Genomic DNA, 20208 nt, shown 5'->3' on the forward strand with positions numbered 1-20208 from the left:
TATGTGTCATCTCCACTGAGAGGCCAGATGGGACTTTGGTTTCAAATCCCATCTGGAAGACAACAGGTCATTGGACCTTCTGCAACGCACAACATGCTGACTCAGAGAAAACATGTTAGCAACTGAGCTATAGCATGATAAACAGCCACCCTGCAAAGTATAGCCTCCATCTTATTGATTTTGAAAGGAGGTAATGCTAACTTTTAACAATAATGTATGTGATTAATAAACTAAAGCAGAAGATGCTATTAAAATATCTTTGCATGTTCAACAATCCCAAGTCCACTCAAAAAGGTTGGAGTTGAGATGGAAAATGAACAGAAGTGCAACCTGAAATAGCTCAACTGGGAGAGTGTTAGATTGAAGATCTAAAGATCCCTGGTTCAATCCCGGGTTTCAGCATGAACCCACATGCTGGCTTTCTTTGCTATCTGCCAATTGGCATTTGGTGGAACAGTGGTTAGCACTGCTGCCACTCAGTGCCAGGGACCCGGGTTCAATTCCGGCCTCGGGTCACTGTCTGTGTGGTGTTTGCATGTTCTCCCCGTGTCTGCGTGAGTTTCCTCCGGGTGCTCCGGTTTCCTGCCACAGTCCAAGGATGTGCGGGTTAGGTTGATTGGCCGTGCTAAATTAACCCTAGTGTCAGGAGGATTTGCAGGGTTAATATGAGGGATTATGGGAATAGGATCAGTGCAGACTCTTTGGGCCGAATGGCCTCCTACTGCACTGTAAGAATTCTATGATTCCTCTATGCAAATCTGGTCCACTGATTTTAATGACCAGAAATTTGGGAATCACACCACATAATCTGAACTGTCTTTCTTCCGGGGGGAATATGCTCAATAGAAATGCAATCTCAGAACTTCAGTTAACTATACTGGCTAAGACCAAATCAACCAACATTTCATAGAGTCATAGAGTCCTGCAGTGCAGAAAAGGCCCTTTGGCATATTGAGTCTGCACCGCCAATATTTATCACTAAAGGTGCGCCAATCCAATTTTCCTGCACTTGTCCCATATCATTGAATATTATGCTATTTCAAGTGCTTCTCCAAATATTTGTACAGATTATAAGGTTTCTGGTCTCCACTATCTTCCCAGGCAGTGCATTCCAGATTCCCAACACCCTCTGAATGAAAAAGCTTTTTCTCAAATTCCCTCTGAATCTCTTGCCCCTCACCCTAAAACTGTGCTCCCTCGTGATTGGCCCCTCAACCAAGGGGAACAGTTGCTCCCTATTCACCCTGTCCATACCCCACATAATCTTATACACCTCAATCATGTCCCCCCCTTAGTGTTCTCTGTTCTAAAGAAAACAATCCAAGCCTATCCAGTCTCTCAAGTTTCAAGATAAGCTATGCTCAAAAATGTTGGATTTAAAGAGATGCATTGGTTAAAAGTAAGGGAAAAGCATCGGTAGATAAATACCTTGGAGAACATTTGTTTGAAATATTGTGAGATTGGCAGACTGTTTAATCTGATGGGCATTGCATTTTGTACCTCAGTGTACTTTGATCAATGTTTTGCTGATGCCATGTCTCTTGGTATACTGACGGACAGGTATTTTAGTCAAGATATAGTTAAGCTTTAACGAACTGTATGGGCTATTATGAAGATCCCATTGATTATTAATTTGCCAGTTGCAGTTTTTTCTTCTTTTAAATGTCCATAAGGAGATTGAAAAATACATATTTGCCCAAAGGGCTGTTTTTATCGTAGTATTTCACACAGACAGTACGGTGCCTGTAAAACAGTCCTTTGTCTTCAGTTCAATTACGCTTTCATTCCTGCACTGTAACAATAAGCTTTGTAGTCAGTTAATTAGAAATATTAAGAGGTCAGGTTTGAAAGGAGCAGTGATTTGTTAAGTGTAGATTGTACAGCTCTTGAATTATCACCACTCAATGGCCCTTCAATAGCAGTGTAACCCTGCGGCCAGAATTCTCCGTCCTGTTCACGCCAGCAGGATTCTCTGGTCCCGCTGCAGTGAATGGAGATTTGTCTGAGCGCCAAATTCCCCGTCCTCGCTGGCAGCGGGGCGTGAAAGGCCGGAGAATTCCAGCCTGCATGTTTGCTTTACTTACATTTTTGCAAAAGCTCCTCAATTTATTTATTTTTTAACCTGAGCAGCTCTTCAAAGAAGCATGAAACAAGGGCCATTCCGTTGCTCCCCGTAGATTTCATACTGTTCCAGTAGGGGGTGGTTTTCTATGATGGCACGTAGTTTTCTCAAAGGAGCTTTATTATGACTTAGAATCATAGAATCCCTACAGTACAGAAGGAGGCCATTCAGCCCATAGAGCCTGCACTGACAACAATCCCACCCAGGCCCTGTCCCCATTACCACAATGTGGAGATGCCGGCGTTGGACTGGGGTAGGCACAGTAAGTAGTCTCACAACACTAGGCTAAAGTCCAACAGGTTTATTTGATAGCCCGAGCTTTCGGTGCGCCGCTCCTTCATCAGGCACTCACCTGATGAAGGAGCAATGCTCCGAAAGCTCGTGCTACTAAATAAACCTGTTCGACTTTAACCTGGTGTTGTGGGACTACGTACTGTGCCTACCCAAGTCCAACGTCCTAATATGGTAAGAATTAGGAGCAGGGGGCCATTTGGCCCATCAAGCCCGCTCCACCCTCCAGCAAATTCATGTCTATTCTGGCTGTGGCCTTAACTCCACTTTCCTGCCTGCTCACCATAGCCTTTAGCTCACTTGTCCATCAAAAATCTGTCTAGTTCAGCCTTGAATATACTCAATGACCCAGTCTCCACTGCTCTCTGGGGGAGAGAATTTCAAACACAAATGACCCACTGAGAAGAAATTTCTCATCATCTCCATCTGAAATCCAGGAGGGAGCAGCACCATGGTTTTTTCACTGGACTCATAAGCCAGAGACCCGGAGCAAGATCTGGGGATCCAGGTTCAAATCCCACAGTAGCAGATGGTGTAATTTGAATTCAATACAAATCTGGAATTAAAAGTCTGATGATGACAATGAAACCATTGTTGATTGTTGTAATAATGGATCTGGTTCACTAATGTCGTTTAGAGAAGGAAATCTGCTGTCCTTACCTGGCCTGCCTACATGTGACTCCAGTCCCACAGAAATGTGGTTGACTCTCAAATACCCTCTGAGGGCAATTAGGACAGGCAATAAATACTGGCCCAGCCAGCGATGCCCTTATCACAAAAGAATATCGCTTCTCGGCCTTTTGGCTAAGATCAAGTGTAGTATCGGATCTGCACTTGGTTGAGGTCATGAGGTTACGCTGAGGTTTCATATGTTTCATATGAAGCAATTTTTAAAAGCGGCATCTCGGCCTTTTGGCTAAGATGCAAATGAGCTCAAGTCTTGGATCCTCCCCCTTCTCCAATCAGCTTGACTCATGTAGATCAGGCCCAGGACAGGGTGGCTTAGTCACCCGCCCTGTCTTGTCAGCCTGGATCGGAAATGTCTCAACTTGTTGAGACTCTGAATTGGATTTGATTTGATTGAATTGGAAAAGTATTAAAAAAATTAGAAAAAAGAATGAAATACTCTTTATTTTTAGACTGTGTCTCCTATTCATGAGGGGAAACATCCTCTCAGTATCTGCCCTGTCAAGCCCCCTCAGAATCTTATATGTTTCAATACGACCACCTCTTATTCTTCTAAACTCCAGTGAGTGTAGGCCCAACCTGACTTACCTTTCCTTTAAAACACTAAAAACAGATTGTCAGGTCATTATTAGATTGCTGTTTGTAGGAGATTGTCATATGTAAATCAGCTGCTGCTTTCCCCACATGATTACATCTCATGGCACACTGGTTAGCACTGCTGCCTCACAGCGCCAGGGACCCGGGTTCAATTCCTGGCTTGGGTCACTGTCTGTGTGGAGTCTGCACTTTCTCCCCGTGTCTGCGTGGGTTTCCTCCAGGCGCTCCGGTTTCCTCCCACAGTCTGTAAGATGTGTTGGTTAGGTGCATTGGCCATGCTAAATTCTCCCTCAGTGTACACGAAGAGACGCCAGAGTGTAGTGACTAGGGGATTCTCACAGTAACTTCATCGCAGTGTTAATGCAAGCCTGCTTGAGACACTAATACGTAAAATTTAAACTTTAACCTCAAATGTACATAGTAGGCATTTTGGGATGTGCTGAGGTTATTAAAGGCACTGTAGAAATGCAAGTCCTTTCTTTCAATGTGTGTAAGTGACGGTTGAAAATGTAACTGCCTATATTGAGAGGGACACATGCAAATTAAGTTAATAATTTAATGGGTCTCTTCTTTGGCCTAAAGGACATTGAGGTTGTCTTGTGGACCCTGTTTCCCAGCATGTTAGGACAGTAACAAGACTCCATTAAAAGCCCCACACTAGGAGTGCTTGCACATACCTCTTCAATGATATCTTTCAATGATTTGATAACAAGTTCAGGATCGTAAACATTTGCATTTGCTTAATACCAACTTTGTGCTAACCCTCAGGACTTGCATGGGGGAATCACTGATTGACCACCCTGTAGGACCCATCGAATACGAGCTCCCTGGTGGTTGGTAATTAACTCACCAGGTGGAGCTCGTATACCGAGCTCTGCATAAAGCAGGCCCCTGAGTGGGTCCATTATTATATTGCCCCGGTTGGGACCTGTTTGTGTTCACCGCAGGCTTATGGTTTTTTCTTTACTTTATTTTGTGCAATAAAGCACTGTTTCTTTACAGTCGACTCCTGGAGTTAGTATAAACCTACCGTTCTTAACTGTTCTTAAAGTTGGAAGCTGTTCCATCTCCCAGTAATAAATCCCTCAATTTTATATCAGCGTAAAAAAATCATTAAAAATATCTCTTTAAAAGTGTTCTAAATGATGAACTTACCTTTTGTTTGCTCTCTCCAGCAAAAGCATCGTCCACGTACAGACGTCCGACAGCTTTATCCATGTTATTGTTGACATAGTTTGCACACTTTCTCCAAACTGCAGTCTCAGATGTTGTCCCATAAAGGGCCTGCCAGAAACCAACAAAAAAAATGAGAAATCTGAGCTAAAAGATTCACATTTAAAAAGCTGATTGGCTGGTATTGACTTGAACAAAGTGGCTGCCAGCTCTGTGTAAGGGGGCGGCAGGGTGGAACAGTGGTGAGCATTGCTGCCTCACAGTGCCGGGGACCCAGGTTCAATTCCCAGCCTGGGTCACTGTCTGTGTGGAGTTTGCACGTTCCCCCCCGTGTCTGTGTGGGTTTTCTCCGCGTGCTCCGGTTTCCTCCAAAAGTCCAAAGATTTGCGGGTGAGGTGGATTGGCCATGCTAAATTGCCTCCTGAGTGTCAGGGGAACTGGCTAGGGTAAATACGTGGGGTTATGGGGATAGGACCTGGGTGGGATTGTGGTCGGTGCAGACTCGATGGGCCAAATGGCCTCCTTCTGCACTGTAGGATTCTATGGTTCTATAAGAGACCCAGGCGAATCAAATTAGAAACAAGTACTCCAGCCAAGAGGTGAATTTTTAATGACCTTTTTCAGAATACATTAGTATTCTGGGAATGCTTTCCTAGTGTAGCTTTCAATTTAAAACTCGTTTGGGTCGATTTTGATTTTTCTATCAAAGAATAAAAGGAGTGATAGTGAATTGGCAGCCCTGACTATTGCTGGAAAAGAAACATGCTATGAAATGTTTTTGTCTTGCACTCACCGGGATAGCTCACAAAAAATTACCAAAACTAATCAAGAATAACCTTTTTATATTACATGAGAAGAGAGTGCTGATTGTTCTGCAAGTGGACTCTGATTGGTGAATGCGTTGTCATGGATAATGCAGCATGGAACAGTTAACTGACAAGATTTGTTTCAATTCATATTGGACAGGTCAACTCTGAGTGGCCAAGGCATTGTCCTGGGCAATGAAACAGGGAATGACTGTTCCCAAGTTTTTGTTTTGTCGAAAAGGGACACGTTGTGTGAACAAGTTGGGCGGCACAGTGGCACAGTGGTTAGCCATGCTGCCTCACAGCGCCAGGGACCTGGGTTCGATTCCCGGCTTGGGTCACTGTCTGTGTGGAGTTTGCACGTTCTCCCCATGTCTGCCTGGGTTTCCTCCGGGTGCTCCGGTTTCCTCCCACAGTCTGAAAGACCTGCTGGTTAGGTGCATTGACCCAAACAGGCGCCGGAGTGTGGCGACTAGGGGGATTTCACAGTAACTTCATTGCAATGTTAATGTAAGCCTTACTTCTGACTAATAAATAAACTTTAAAAAAATACATGTTCCTTCTGACTACAAAGGGCAAGGCCCCGTGTGTGAATGCCCTAAAATGCCGAAGGAGACCATTCGGCCCATTGAATCTCCCTTCAGCTGTTAACAGCAGGCAAAGAACTGACCGCATCGAAAGAGCCTGTGCTTGCAAAACTCAAAACATTGTGGCCAACATTAGGTGTGATTCTGCAATTGGATGGCACTTCATAAACAATCCTGATTGTGCTAAGGATTACACTGAAAACCAGTTTAAGATTGTCAGTCAGGTGCACAGTGTGACTCACTTATGCATTGTAATAAAACCAAATAAACCTGTTGGACTTTAACCTGGTGTTGTTAAACTTCTTAATGTGTTTACCCCAGTTCAACACCGGCATCTCCAGAGGCCACATACATGTACACACAAGGCCCTGTCCTTTGCAGACAGAAGGAATATGTCTATACTTTGCACCTATTTCAACTCAGCAACAAGCTTAGAAAAGAGTCATTCCCTGGTTCATTCCCCAGGACAATGCCTCGACCAATCAGAGTCAACTGCCCAGTTTAAATTTCAAGAAAGCTGGTCAGTTAACTGTTCCATGCTGCATTCTCCATGACAACGCCTCCACCAATAAGAGTTCACTTGCCACCCAATCAGCACTCGCTTCTCATGCAGTATTATTTGTTATTCCCCATTCCTTATGAGCTCTCCTGATAAGTACAAGACAAAAAGCATCGGTAAAGTATTTTTTTCAGCAATATTCAAGTTCTGTCTCACCAAATGACTATTGGCGGACCATGTGACATTTCCCCTTATATTATTTCTCTTGAAAAATGTCCTCATGTATTTCTACGTAATTAAAAATTGAATATGTACTTGCTTCGATTGTGCACAGGCTGCCTATAAACCCCACCTCAAGGTGTCCTGGGTCTTTTATACTGTCACTTTTACGACCGTCAATTTTTATGTCAGGAATTCCCTTTCAGTTTTGCAATGTCAACTATTATGTTGTAGTTTCAGGCTCTGACCACTAGACGTAACCATGGACTGAATATCTGATGTCTCTCGCCTAATGTTATCACCATCTCGTACATACTTGCAGGTAAATAGATAAACAGCTTGTGAGTGTTTGAAAGATAAATACATCTCACCTTACGAAATGCTTTCCTTGTCTCCTTGTAGGCAGAACTCAGACTACCCACAAGATCCATCACTTGCCTCCACATGATGTAGTTTTGAATATCCCTGCAGGTCACATAAGCAAATTGTGTTATGAAGCAGGTGCTGGGAGGACAGCCTTTCAATACCTCACTCAAGTGTCTATTCTCCAAGTGTGAGCTCAGGTTACATGTAATCTGTGCTATTGTATTGGGCAAGCCATTACAAATAACTATCGAAATAGTATCCTGCCCTTCAGTGACATCTACGCGCGACATTTTCTGATGGGAATTCTTATCAAGTCCCACAAACCCTGAGGACTCTGTCTCTGTTCAGTTTGGGCATCTTTCTTCCATTCAGTTTTAGTGGTTGTGCCTTTGGTCATCAGTGTACTCAGGCTCCCCTCTCAGAACTTCACAGCCTCTCCATCTCTTTCTCATTTTAAAATCCCTCACTTTGCCTATCCTAAATATACCTTTCTTTGGATTGAGGCCCATTCTTGTCATATCAGCACCCCGCCCCGCTCCACCCCCGTGAATAACCTTGGATCTTTTTATGATTTTAAAGGCTCTATATATTTATATATATCCAAGTTGTTGCCGTAGCATAGCAATCAATAGTGACTTTTGTTCACTGATCAGCTGAGTATTCCTGGGGCTAATAGCAGTTCTCCAAGTGGATGGCACGGTGGCACAGTGGTTAGCATTGCTGCCTCATAGTGCCAGGGACCTGGGTCCGATTCTCAGTTGGGTCACTGTCTGTGAGGAGTCTGCACGTTCTCCCTGTGTCTGCGTGGGTTTCTTCCGGGTGCTCCGGTTTCCTCACGCAGTCTGAAAGATGTGCTGGTTAGGCTCATTGGCCATGCCAAATTCTCCCTCAGTGTACCCGAACAGGCGCCGGAGTGCGGCGACTAGGGGATTTTCACAGTAACTTCATTGCAGTGTGAATGTAAGCCTACTGGTGACACTAATAAAACTTTAAAGTGCTACATCTTTTGAGAAGGGTTATGTTATAAGTTAATGTCCTCCCACCTAGGGAGTTTGGCTACGGGTGGGAACCCTGCTACCTTCTCGCTTCTGCCCCAATTCAGTCCATGGCAGAAAGACTCATGTGTGGCTTTTGCTACCAAATAAACCTGTTGGACTTTAACCTGGTGTTGTTAAACTTCTTACTGTGTTTACCCCAGTCCAACGCCGGCATCTCCACATCAGAAAGACTCATGGTCAGACAAGTCACCAATTGAAGACCTTAAGCGGACAATTAATGCCCAGGGAGGCATTGGCCGTGTGGTATTATTGCGAGACCATTAATCTAGAAACCAAAGTCTGAGGTCACATGTCAACCGACTCAAGAACAGCTTCTTCCCTGCTGCTGTCAGACTTTTGAATGGACTTACCTCGCATTAAGTTGATCTTTCTCTACACCCTAACTGTGACTGTAACACTACATTCTACACTTGCTCGTTTCCATCTCTATGAATGGTATGTTTTGTCTGTATAGCATGCAAGAAACAATACTTTTCACTGTATGTTAATACATGTGACAATAATAATCAAATTTTTAAAAATCAAATCAGTTAATGTTCTGGGGACCCGGGTTCGAATTCCCGCAGATGGTGGAATTTTGAAAAATATCTGGAATTAAGAATCTACTGATGACCATGAAACCTTTGTCGATTGTTTTAAAAACCCATCTGCCGTCCTTACCTGGTCTGGTCTACATGTGACTCCAGCTCCACAGCGATTAGTTGACTCTTAAAATGCCCTCTAAAATGGCAGAATAAGCTGCTCAGTTGAAGGGCAATTAGGGATGGATAACTGCCAGCAACAGCCACATCCCGTGGATTGATTTAAAAAATCTTCTGGGGCAGTGCCTCGGGGGACTTGGCCTGAGGAAAGGAGTCCTACTGAGAGTCACTCCCCTTTCTGCTGCTGTCCACCCTTCACCCCTTTTCCCCCACAACCACCATCCTGCAATCCCTCTCCCTCCATCACTTACCTGTGGACTGGATCCCAGGGTGATCTTGGTGGATGCATTACTGGTGGCAGCCACCAAGTCTCTGGTGGCACTTCTGAGCAACAAAGATCTGTCAGCCTCTGACTGGCACTTACTGTGGGGTTGGCATTGCTGTAAAGAGACAATGTGGCTCTTTCTTCTGCCCCCCAGCCAGCGGGCAAGACCCCTGCTGCATGTATTAAATTCTATTTGTATGTACATACACACATATATATATATATAGATATATGTAGTGTGTATATATATATATATATACAAAGCACACCCCACTTCTTGCATACATACCTTGGCTGATATTTGGAGAGAATAGGTGCCAGTTTCTTAAGATAATTTGGTGCATAAACAACAATTGGTTCAGTATCCGTCACAGTCAGAGACACGTTGGAGAGGATTTGATTGATGAAGTTCTTCCAGCTGAATGACTGTATCAAGAAAACACAAATCGAATACATAATTCCATCTGCATAAATCATCATAAAAATTAAAACTGCACGCTTTCACCGACACAGACTTAATAGACCTTTGCACTCACAATTTTATTTTCTCTTTAAGGAAACACCTGCCTGCCAACTAAGTGAAAACAAATGAAGAAAGAAAACATTATAATCAAACATAAAAGTGACCATCAAACTCACAACTTGTTGTTAAAACCCAACCGGTTCATCCTGGCCTGTCAGAACAAAGAACAACAAAGAACAAAGAAAATTACAGCACAGGAACAGGCCCTTCGGCCCTCCAAGCCTGCACCAACCATGTTGCCCGACTGAACTAAAACCCCCTACCCTTCCGGGGACCATATCCCTCTATTCCCATCCTATACATGTCTTTGTCAAGACGCCCCTTAAAAGTCACTATCGTATCCGCTTCCACTACCTCCCCCGGCAACTGGTTCCAGGCATCCACTACTCTCTGTGTAAAAAATCTGCCTTGTACATTTCCTTTAAATCTTGCCCCTCACAGCTTAAACCTCTGCCCCCTAGTAGTTGACTCTTTCAGCCTGGGAAAAAGCTTTTGACTATCCACTCTATCCATGCTCTCATAATCTTGTAGACTTCTATCAGGTCGCCCCTCAACAAACCAAGTTTCTCCAATCTCTCCTCATAGCTAATGCCCTCCATACCAGGCAACATCCTGGTAAATCTTTTCTGTACCCTCTCCAAAGCCTCCACATCCTTCTGGTAGTGTGGCAACCAGAATTGAACACTATATTTCAAATGCGGCCTAACTTAAGTTCTATAAAGCTGCAACATGACTTGCCAATTTTTAAACTCAGTGCCCCGGCTGATGATGGCAAGCATGCCGTATGCCTTCTTGACTTCCTTCTCCACCTGTATTGCCACTTTCAGTGATCTGTGTACCTGTACACCCAGATCCCTTTGCCTATCAATACTCTTAAGGGTTCAGCCATTTACTGTATATTTCCTATCTGTATTAGACCTTCCAAAATGCATTACCTCACATTTGTCCAGATTAAACTCCATCTGCCATCTCTCCACCCAAGTCTCCAACTGATCTATATCCTGCTGTATCCTCTGATGGTCCTCATCACTGTCTGCAAATCCACCAACCTTTGTGTCGTCCGCAAACTTACTAATCAAACCAGTTACATTTTCCTCCAAATCATTTATATATATTACAAACAGCAAAGGTCCCATCACTGATCCCTGAGGAAAGCCACTTGTCACAGCCCTCTATTCAAAAATGTACTCTTCCACTGCTATCCTCTGTCTTCTTTGTCCGAGCCAGTTTTGTATCCACCTTGCCAGCTCACTCTGATCCCATGCAACTTCACCTTCTGCCATGAGGGACCTTGTCAAAGGCTTTACCGAAGTCCATGTAGACAACATCCACTGCCCTACCCTCATCAATCATCTTCGTCACTTCCTCAAAAAACTCGATCAAGTTCGTGAGACACGACCTCCCCTTCACAAAACCATGTTGCATTTTACTAATATATCCACTTATTTCCAAGTGGGAAAAAATCCTGTCTTGAAGAATCCTCTCCAATAATTTCCCTACCACTGATGTAAGGCTCAGCGGCCTGTAATTACCTGGATTATTCTTGCTACCCTTCTTAAACAAAGGAACAACATTGGCTATTCTCCAATCATCTGGGACCTCCCCTGTAGCCAGTGAGGATACAAAGATTTCTCTCAAGGCCCCAGCAATTTCCTCCCTTGTCTCTCTCAGTATTCTGGGGTATATCCCATCAGGCCCTGGGGACTTTTCTACCTTAATGTTTCTCAAGAACCCCAATACCTCCTCCTTTTTGATCTCAGAGAAGGAAACTTATTGTTTTTACCCAGTCTGGGCCTATACATGACTCCAGTCCCACTCCAAAATGGTTGGCCCCTCTGAAATCACCTGACAAACAGGCCAACTTCTCAGGCCAACTAAGCATTGGCAATACTAGCAATGCCTACATCCATGGCATGGTGGCACAGTGGTTAGCACTGCTGCCTCACAGCACGAGGGACACGGGTTCGATTCCTGGCTTAGGTCACTGTCTGTGCGAAGTCTGCATTTCTTCTGCGTGGGTTTCCTCCGGGTGCTCCAGTTTCCTCCCACAGTCTGAAAGACGTGCTGGTTAGGTGCATTGGCCATGCTGAATTTTCCCTCAGTGTACCCGAACAGGCGCCGGAGTGTGGCGACTCGGGGATTTTCCCAGTAACTTCATCGCAGTGTTAATGTAAGCCTACTCGTGACACTAAAAAATACATTTTAATCTTTAAAAACTTTTAAATGCTGGGAATGACTAGAAAGGAAAAGAAAATGCTGACTCAAACTCCAAGTTTGAGCTCCAAGGGCGGCACGATAACACAGTGGTTCACAGTGCTGCCTCACAGCAGCAGGGACCCGGGTTTGATTCCCGGCTTGGGTCACTGCCTGTGTGGAGTTTGCATGTTCTCCCCATGTCTGCGGGGGTTTCCGGTGCAGGCTCGATGGGCCGAATGGCCTCCTCTGTACTGTAGGGATTCTATGGTTCTATGAAATGTAGTTCTTTACTTTTCTTAAAAATTCCAATAACAGTCACGGAAGATATGAACAATTAAACAACTAACCATTACCACTACAACCACCCAAAGGCTTACGAATCTATGGAATTCCCTGCCCAGTGAAGCAGTTGAGGCTCCCTTGTTGAATGTTTATAAGGCAAAAATAGATAGATTTGTGAACAGTAAATGAATTTAGGGTTATGTTGTGTCGGCAGGTAAGTGGAGCTGAGTCCATGAAAAGATCAGCCATGAGGGGCCAGATGGCCTACTACTGCTCCTAATGTTTATTTATTAGTCACAAGTAGGCTTACATTGACACTGCAATGAAGTTACTGTGGAATGCTGTGGAATTCCCCTAGTCGCCACACTCCGGCACCTGTTCGGGTCAATGCACCTAACCAGCATGTCTTTCATACTGTGGGAGGAAACCAGAGCACCCGGAGGAAACTCACGCAGACACGGAGAGAATGTGCAAACTCTACACAGCTGTGAGGCAGCTGTGCCACCGTGCCGCCCCTAGTTTTTATGTTCTTATGTATTAGTGGGGGAGTCGAGGACCACGGCGGTAAATTCGAGTCAGACCTGTCAGAAGTGAACTTAGCAAACATATCTAGACACAGATGGTACAGAAGTTTGTTACTCAGTTGCATAAACAGCAATCGATGCTCGGCCAATTGCAAGTTTTAAATCTGACATTGCTGGATTTTTATTATTCAAAGTTATTATTGGATCGGGGGCAATGGCAGGTATACAGGGCTCGGTTGCAGATCATTCATGACCTCATTGACTGGGTGCAGCTCCAAGAACCACCTCGAAGGACAACAGCTGCAGACACATGGGAAAGGCACCACCTACATGTTCCCCACCAAGTCACACACCATTTCAACTTGGTAACTGTATTGCCATTCATTCACTGCTGCTGGTTCTTCATCCCTTAGAACACCGCCTGTGTTCCTACACCACACAGACTATGGCGGTTTAAGAAGGTGGCTCATTGCCATCTTCTCATTGGGCAATTTGGGATGGGCAATAAATGCTGACTTTCCAGCAACATATCTGATGAACAAATTTTTAAAAAGTAGGCTCGAGGGGTTAAGAGAGCTACTCCTGTTCCCACGTTCCTGATGTGGAGATGCTGGCGTTGGACTGGGGTGGGCACAGGAAGAAGTCTCACGACAGTAGGTTAAAGTCCAGCAGGTTTGTCTGGTATGAGCGCTGCTCCTTCACCAGGTGAGTGGACTATCCAGTGACCTGATGAAGCAGCAGTGCTCTGAAAGCTCGTGATACCAAATAAACCTGTTGGACTTTAACGCTCCTATGCTGACGTAGCTCAAAGATAGGAGATAATTAATTAACAGACACAGTTACAAATATTTACTGAGATACTCCAGGAAAATCCCATTAATTGGTCTATTTAATGCACTTTACACTCCTGAACTATTGTAAGTAAATCTTAATTGTTGCAAGATTTAAAGTGAGTTATAAGTTTTAAAGACATGCGAACCATAAGTCACCATTCCAGCCTGTGCTGATTAGCTCAGAACTGTATTGCACCACTTTGACCAAGGTATCTGGTGAACTTTTCAACTTCCCCAGTATAATTTAGCCTTGGAATTATTCGCAGCAATGTTAGCTCATTAACTCAATATGTTCGCGAAACATTCCTTCATCTTATCTCTTTTAAAAAGACAGACATTTAGAGGCAATTTTAATATTATCCAGCCTTGGGCAATTGTGACAAGATTGACAGAAACTCCAGCTTTCCACCCTACTGGTATCAACGGGATTTCCCGTCATTTGCACTCCCGGGGAACCTGCATCAGGAGGTCATCGTTGGCGGGATCAGAAGATCCTACCGGCAGGAACGGCTGGGACATTCCACCCAGCGGAAAATCCCTGAGACAGCACGGTGGCACAGTGGTTAGCACTGCTGCCTCACAGTGCCAGGGGCCCGGGTTCAATTCCCGGCTTGTCTGTGTGGAGTTTGCACATTCTCCCCGTGTCTGCATGGGTTTCCTCCGGATGCTCCGGTTTCCTCCCACAGTCCAAAAATGTGCAGGTTAGGTGGACTGGCCATGTTTAATTGCCCCTTTGTGTCCAAAGATGTGTAGATTAGTGGAATTAGCAGGATAAATGTGTGGGATTATGGGGATAGGGCAGGGAGAGAGCCTGGGTGAGATGTTCTGTCGGGGAGTCGGTGCAGATTCAATGTTTAAAGTTTAAAGTTCATTTATTAGTGTCACAAATAGGCTTACTGCAATGAGGTTACTGTGAAAATCCCCTAGTCGCCACACTCCGGCGCCTGTTCGGGTACACTGAGGGAGAATTTAGCACGGCCAACGCACCTAACCAGCACGTCCTTCGGACTGCAGGAGGAAACTGGAGCGCCCGGAGGAAACTCGTGCAGACACAGGGAGAGCGTGCAGACCCTGCACAGACCCAAGCTGGGAATCAAACCTGGGTCCCTGGCACTGTGAGACAGCAGTGCTGACCACTGTGCCACCATGCTGCCCCTTTAAACTTTGAAAATTTTAAATTTCCCATACTCGTTCATTTAAAACGAAATGTTTACTGCCTGCAATCGCAGAGCGTAGAGAGAAATTATCACCTTGTTCAGGCAAGGCTCATAAAATCCTGTCCGAGGCCAATGGAGAATTCTGTTCTGCGAGCCTCACCTGCCCCGATTTCAGGACAGGTGTGGCAGTAAAATTCCGGCAATTATGTCAACTCTTTAAATGTTCATCCATTAAAACGGCCAACAGTAAATTTTAGGTTCAAAAGCTGCTCTGAATGAATTTGGCAGTCGAGTGAGAATCAGCAGGTTTGAACTGGGGATCTGGTTGATGGATGAAGCTATTCTAAAGAGGCTGGTGATGTTGGAATCAGATTGAAGCCAATGAGGTTCATTCTATCGTACTTTTTCATTCATTTGTGGGACATGGGTGTTGCTGGCTGGCCAGCATTTACTGCCCATCTCTAGTTGCCCGAGGACAGTTGAGAGTCAATCACATTGCAGTGGCCCTGGAGTCACATGTTGGCCAGACCCGGTAAGGACGGCAGATTTCCTTCCCTGAAGGACATTAGTGACTTCAAACGGCTGCATCCTCTGACAATGGCCACTTCCACTCCATCCCTCTCCCCAGCATGGCTTCTGCCTCAGCGGGTTGAGCTGCTGCAGCTGCAAGCCAGGAGGTCACTAGCTGACCAAGATCCCTAGTCCATTGTGGGACTCCTGCAGCGGTGTAGCACACTGAACTCTTAAAACCATCTCAAACTATTTCCTTTCAAACACTCTTGTCGCTCCATGAAGATCCCAACAGAAATTAATGTGAACGGTTTAGATCTGGCACCATGAGGGGAAGTGATGGCCTAGTGTCATTATCACTAGACTATTAATCCAGCTAATGCTCTGGGGACCCGGGTTCGAATCCCGCCACGGCAGATGGTGAAATTTGAATTCAATAAAACATATCTGGAATTAAGAATGTACTGATGACCATGAAACCATTGTCGATTGTCAGAAGAATCTACCTGGTTCACTAATGTCCTTTCGGGAAGGAAATCTGCCATCCTTACCCAGTCTAGCCTACATGTGACACCAGAGCCACAGCAATGTGGTTGACTCTCAACTGCCCTCTGGACAAGGGCAACAAGGGATGGGCAATAAATGCTGACCAGCCAGCAATGTATCTGGAATTAAGAATCTACTGATGACAATGAAATCATTGTCAATTGTCGAAAAATCCCATCTGGTTCACTAAAGTCCTTCAGGGAAGGAAATCTGCCGTCCTTACCCAGTCTGGCCAACATGTGACTCCAGGGCCACTGCAATGTGATTGACTCTCAACTGCCCTCGAGCAACTAGGGATAGGCAATAAATGTTGGCCCAGCCAACAACGCCCATGTCCCACGAATGAATTAAAAAAGTACCATAAAACGAACCTGATTGAGAAAGAACTCAATGAGACAAGACCAGAAAGTTAATGAACTGTGCATACAGTGATAAGTGCTGGACTTATCCAACAGCATTTTTGAACTGGGAGTGCTTAGGCACTTCTTAATGTTACAAAACATCAGTTAAGAGCAAATGCATGGTTATTTCATGAATGCCTGCATTTGAAATATCCTGTTTCAACAGGGAAAGAAACCCATATTTTAAAGGTGTAATGAACCACTGCTGGACTTTAATTATAGAATCCCTACTGTGCAGAAGGAGGCCATTCGGCCCATCGAGTCTGCACCGACAACAATCTCACCCAGGTCTTTTCCCCACTTAGCTACCCTGCTAATCCCTCTAATCTATCACATCCCACGACACTAAGGGTTAATTTAGCATGTCCAGTGAATCTAACCAGCACATCTTTGGACTGTGGGAGGAAACCGGAGCACACCCACACAGACACGGGGAGAATGTGCAAACTCCACACAGACAGTGACCCAAGCCAGGAATCAAACCCAGGTCCCTAGAGCTGTGAGGCAGCAGTGCTAACCACTGTGCCACCGTGCCACCCAATTAGCTTTCCTGATGGACAACCCTGCTGGAGAAAATGGAAAATGAGGGAGGATACAGGAGTTGTTAGAAAAATAAACTCCAGCTAGTCCACCTTTTACCCTCCTGGCAGTCGCACGATGCAATGTGAATGGAGTTGGGACGAATCAATATCTATCAATCAGCCTATAACAGACCCAGACATGACAGGAGAAAAGCCCTCAGTATTGGAGATGTTTAGCAACCAGAGGTTTAAAGGTTAAGTGTGCTTAACTTACCATGTGTCACGTCTCACTTTGCTCTTACGCTGGAACTCAAGATGTTATTTTCTGAAGGAAATGTATCTAATGCACCAGAATGCTAGCCTAGTGCAACACGATAGCACCACTTGGCACTGACACTTAGGAATAGTTTGCATTCCCTATCCACTGCCATCCGTGACTTTGACAAGACACACAATTTCATTCAGAACACCATCCTACCTTCGAACTGATTGTGAGAGGGAAGTTACTGGACACATTGGATAACGTCATTTTGTTGTAGAGTTTGTTAGGATCATTTCTGTCTTCAGCTTTGGTCGTTGCCTATCAAATAAAAAATATTTACGTATGAATATTTCTTTTTATCTTGTTTCAAATATGCCTTGGAGTATAATTCTCATTTTCACTGACAGCTAATTGACCAAAATTGCATGTTAAAAGAACATAAGAAATAGGAGCAGGAGTAGGCCATCTAGCCCCTCGAGCCTGCCCCGCCATTCAATAAGATCATGGCTGATCTGAAGTGGATCAGTTCCACTTACCTGCCTGATCCCCATAACCCCTAATTCCCTTACCGATCAGGAATCCATCTATCCGTGATTTAAACATATTCAACGAGGTAGCCTCCACCACTTCAGTGGGCAGAGAATTCCAGAGATTCATCACCCTCTGAGAGAAGAAGTTCCTCCTCAACTCTGTCCTAAACTGATATCCAGTGTCATGTTGTGTCTCTCCAAATCAGAGGTTAGAAACATGGAAATTCGAAGCAGGAGGAGGCCATTCAGCCCTTCGAGCCTGCTCCGTCATTCATTTGATCATAGCCGATCGTCAAATTCAATATCCCGATTCCCCCTTGCCCCCCCCACATCCCTCGATCCCTTGGGCCCCAAGAGCGATGTCTAATTTCTTCTGGAAATCAGACAACGTTTTGGCCTCGACTGCTTTCTGTGTTGTGAATTCCACACATTCACCACCCTCTGGGTTTGTGGGTTTAAGCCCCGTTCCAGAGTCTCGAGCACATCATCTGATCCTGTGCTGCACTGCGGGAATTCTGTATTGTCAGTGGTGCCGTATTTCACCATTAAATCAAGGTTGAGCCTATCATCGAGGTGGAGGCAAGATCCCATGGCACTATTTCAAGGAGCAGCGGGGGGAAATCTCCCCTTCGATCTGTATCACCCAAGCAACATCACTTAAACAGATGACCTGCTCATTATCACCATTGCTGTTTGTGGGGGCCTTCCTGTGTGCAAATTGGCTTCGCCGTTTCCCACATTACAACAGAGGCTACACCTAAAAAGTATTTCTTTGCCTGTGAAGAACTGTAGGGCATTCTGTGGATATGGAGGGTGCTATACAAATGCAAGTTCTGTATTTGCAATGTCAGTGCAACACCAAATATTTCACAGGCAGTTTTGATGAACTGGGGAGGCAGAACAAAACCAAAAAAGACACCAAGCTCCTGGGTGGCATTTTCAAAGGGTGGAATGACACAGAGCAGGATTTGGGAAAGCCAGCTGAAGGCAGAATTAAGTGGCGAGATTTCGAGGGCATTTTTGCAAGTGACAGAATCACAGAATCCCTACAGTGCAGAAGGAGGCCATTTGGCCCATCGAGGCTGTATCAACAACAATCCCACCCAGGCCTTATTCCCATAACCTTGTTAATCCCCCTGACATTAAGGGGCAATTTAGCACGGCCAATTAATCTAACCTGCACATCTTTGGACTGTGGGAGGAAACCAGAGCACCCGGAGGAAACCCACGCAGACACAGGAAGAACGTGCAAACTCCGCACAGGCAGTGACCCAAGCCGGAAATCGAACCTGGGTCCCTGGCACTGTGAGGCAGCAGTGCTAACCACTGTGCCCCCGTGCCACCTACTCTAGGACAGAGTAGAGGTGATTCGGAATGTGAGTTCAAAGAATGGTGCATAGTTGCTAAATGGAGGAAGAGTAAACAGGATGCGATGCACACTAGAGATGAAAGAATGTTTGCCGGAACACAGACAGGGATATTTCCACTGTTACAATCTACAGACGTAATCGGTCAATGGCAGATCTTGCAGGCTGATTAAGAGTTCAACTCTTTGGGGAAAAACAACTTACTTGTGGGTCTGAGAGGGATCTGGAACTCAGTGTGCATACTTCTGCCACAACAGTTCCAGCAGGAATCACCACACACATTGGCTAGATATGAAGATCAAAATTGCAATTCCCTCTTCGCCGTCCCATTGAACGGAATGTGCTGCTTATCAAAGCGGGAGAGGGACGGAATTATTCTTTTCACCTCACTCAGGAGAATGCTGCCATTAACAAACTGCCAATAACTTGATGCACTCAAGGATCAAAGCTGGCTGTATGGAGGATTCTGTTCACGCCTGTTACGGAACATGCAGTCTGTTGATTTTCAGAAAACAGGAATGTTATCCCTGTAAGTGTGGAGTCGAGCATTGCCATAAAAATATGAAAATCAAAGCACTGCTGGAGCACATTAGGAATTTAGTCAATGTTATTGTACTGACGTTTAACATCTCCAGGCCAAATTCTACACCAGCTTAAAGAGAAACAACAAAGAACAACTTGCATTTACATAGCACATTTAACATAATAAAACGTCCCAGAATAGGAGCAACTTTTGATGCCAAACCAAAGAAGGAAATGTTAGATAACCAGGAGGGCCACCTTCAGGAGGAGAGTTGGGGAGAGAGGGAGAGAGATTTGGCGAGGGAATTGCAGAGCTCAGGGGAGGAGTAAGGGCCAGAGCTTCAGTGAGGAAATTTCAGAGTTCCGGGTCTAGGGAGTTGAAGGCATAATCGGCAATGGCAGTGAGGTGGAATCTGGAGATGTACATTTCATTGAAATCACAGAATGGTTACAGTTCAGAAGGAGGCAATTTGGTCCAGTGTCTGCACCGGCTCTCCAAATGGCAGTTATGACTTACTGCCATTCTCCTGCTTTTTCCCCATAACACTATATATTTGTTTCTATTCAAATAATCATCTAATGCCCTCCGGAATGCCTCTAAACCTGCCTCCATCACACCTCCAGCAGAACGTTGCTGAATCAATCGCTGTGTGAAAAACATTT

General features: G+C 44.9%; 1 protein-coding gene and 2 non-coding genes across 5 annotated transcripts in view; 2 read left to right on the forward strand and 1 right to left on the reverse strand.

The window, feature by feature from the left end:
- The window catches only part of LOC144486727 (neprilysin-like), a 215739-nt gene that overhangs the window by 64518 nt on the left and 131013 nt on the right, over window positions 1–20208 (reverse strand). For all 3 annotated transcript variants that reach the window (XR_013496332.1, XM_078204768.1, XM_078204757.1), the window contains 4 exons: window positions 17343–17444; window positions 9661–9797; window positions 7353–7446; window positions 4853–4981 (listed from right to left, as the gene is read on the reverse strand). Coding sequence is in view for 2 of the 3 variants with exons in the window: in XM_078204768.1 (XP_078060894.1) it covers window positions 4853–4981; window positions 7353–7446; window positions 9661–9797; window positions 17343–17444 (462 nt within the window). In the remaining variant the exon portion in view is untranslated. The remainder of the gene's footprint in view (window positions 1–4852; window positions 4982–7352; window positions 7447–9660; window positions 9798–17342; window positions 17445–20208) is intronic.
- On the forward strand, window positions 330–402 carry trnaf-gaa (transfer RNA phenylalanine (anticodon GAA)). Its single transcript has one exon. It is a non-coding gene; the product is annotated as a tRNA-Phe (tRNA).
- LOC144491994 (U2 spliceosomal RNA) lies at window positions 3198–3390 on the forward strand. The gene has a single exon (XR_013497552.1). It is a non-coding gene; the product is annotated as a U2 spliceosomal RNA (small nuclear RNA).

The sequence above is a fragment of the Mustelus asterias genome, chromosome 3 (assembly GCF_964213995.1).
Source record: "Mustelus asterias chromosome 3, sMusAst1.hap1.1, whole genome shotgun sequence".
NCBI lineage: Eukaryota > Metazoa > Chordata > Chondrichthyes > Carcharhiniformes > Triakidae > Mustelus > Mustelus asterias.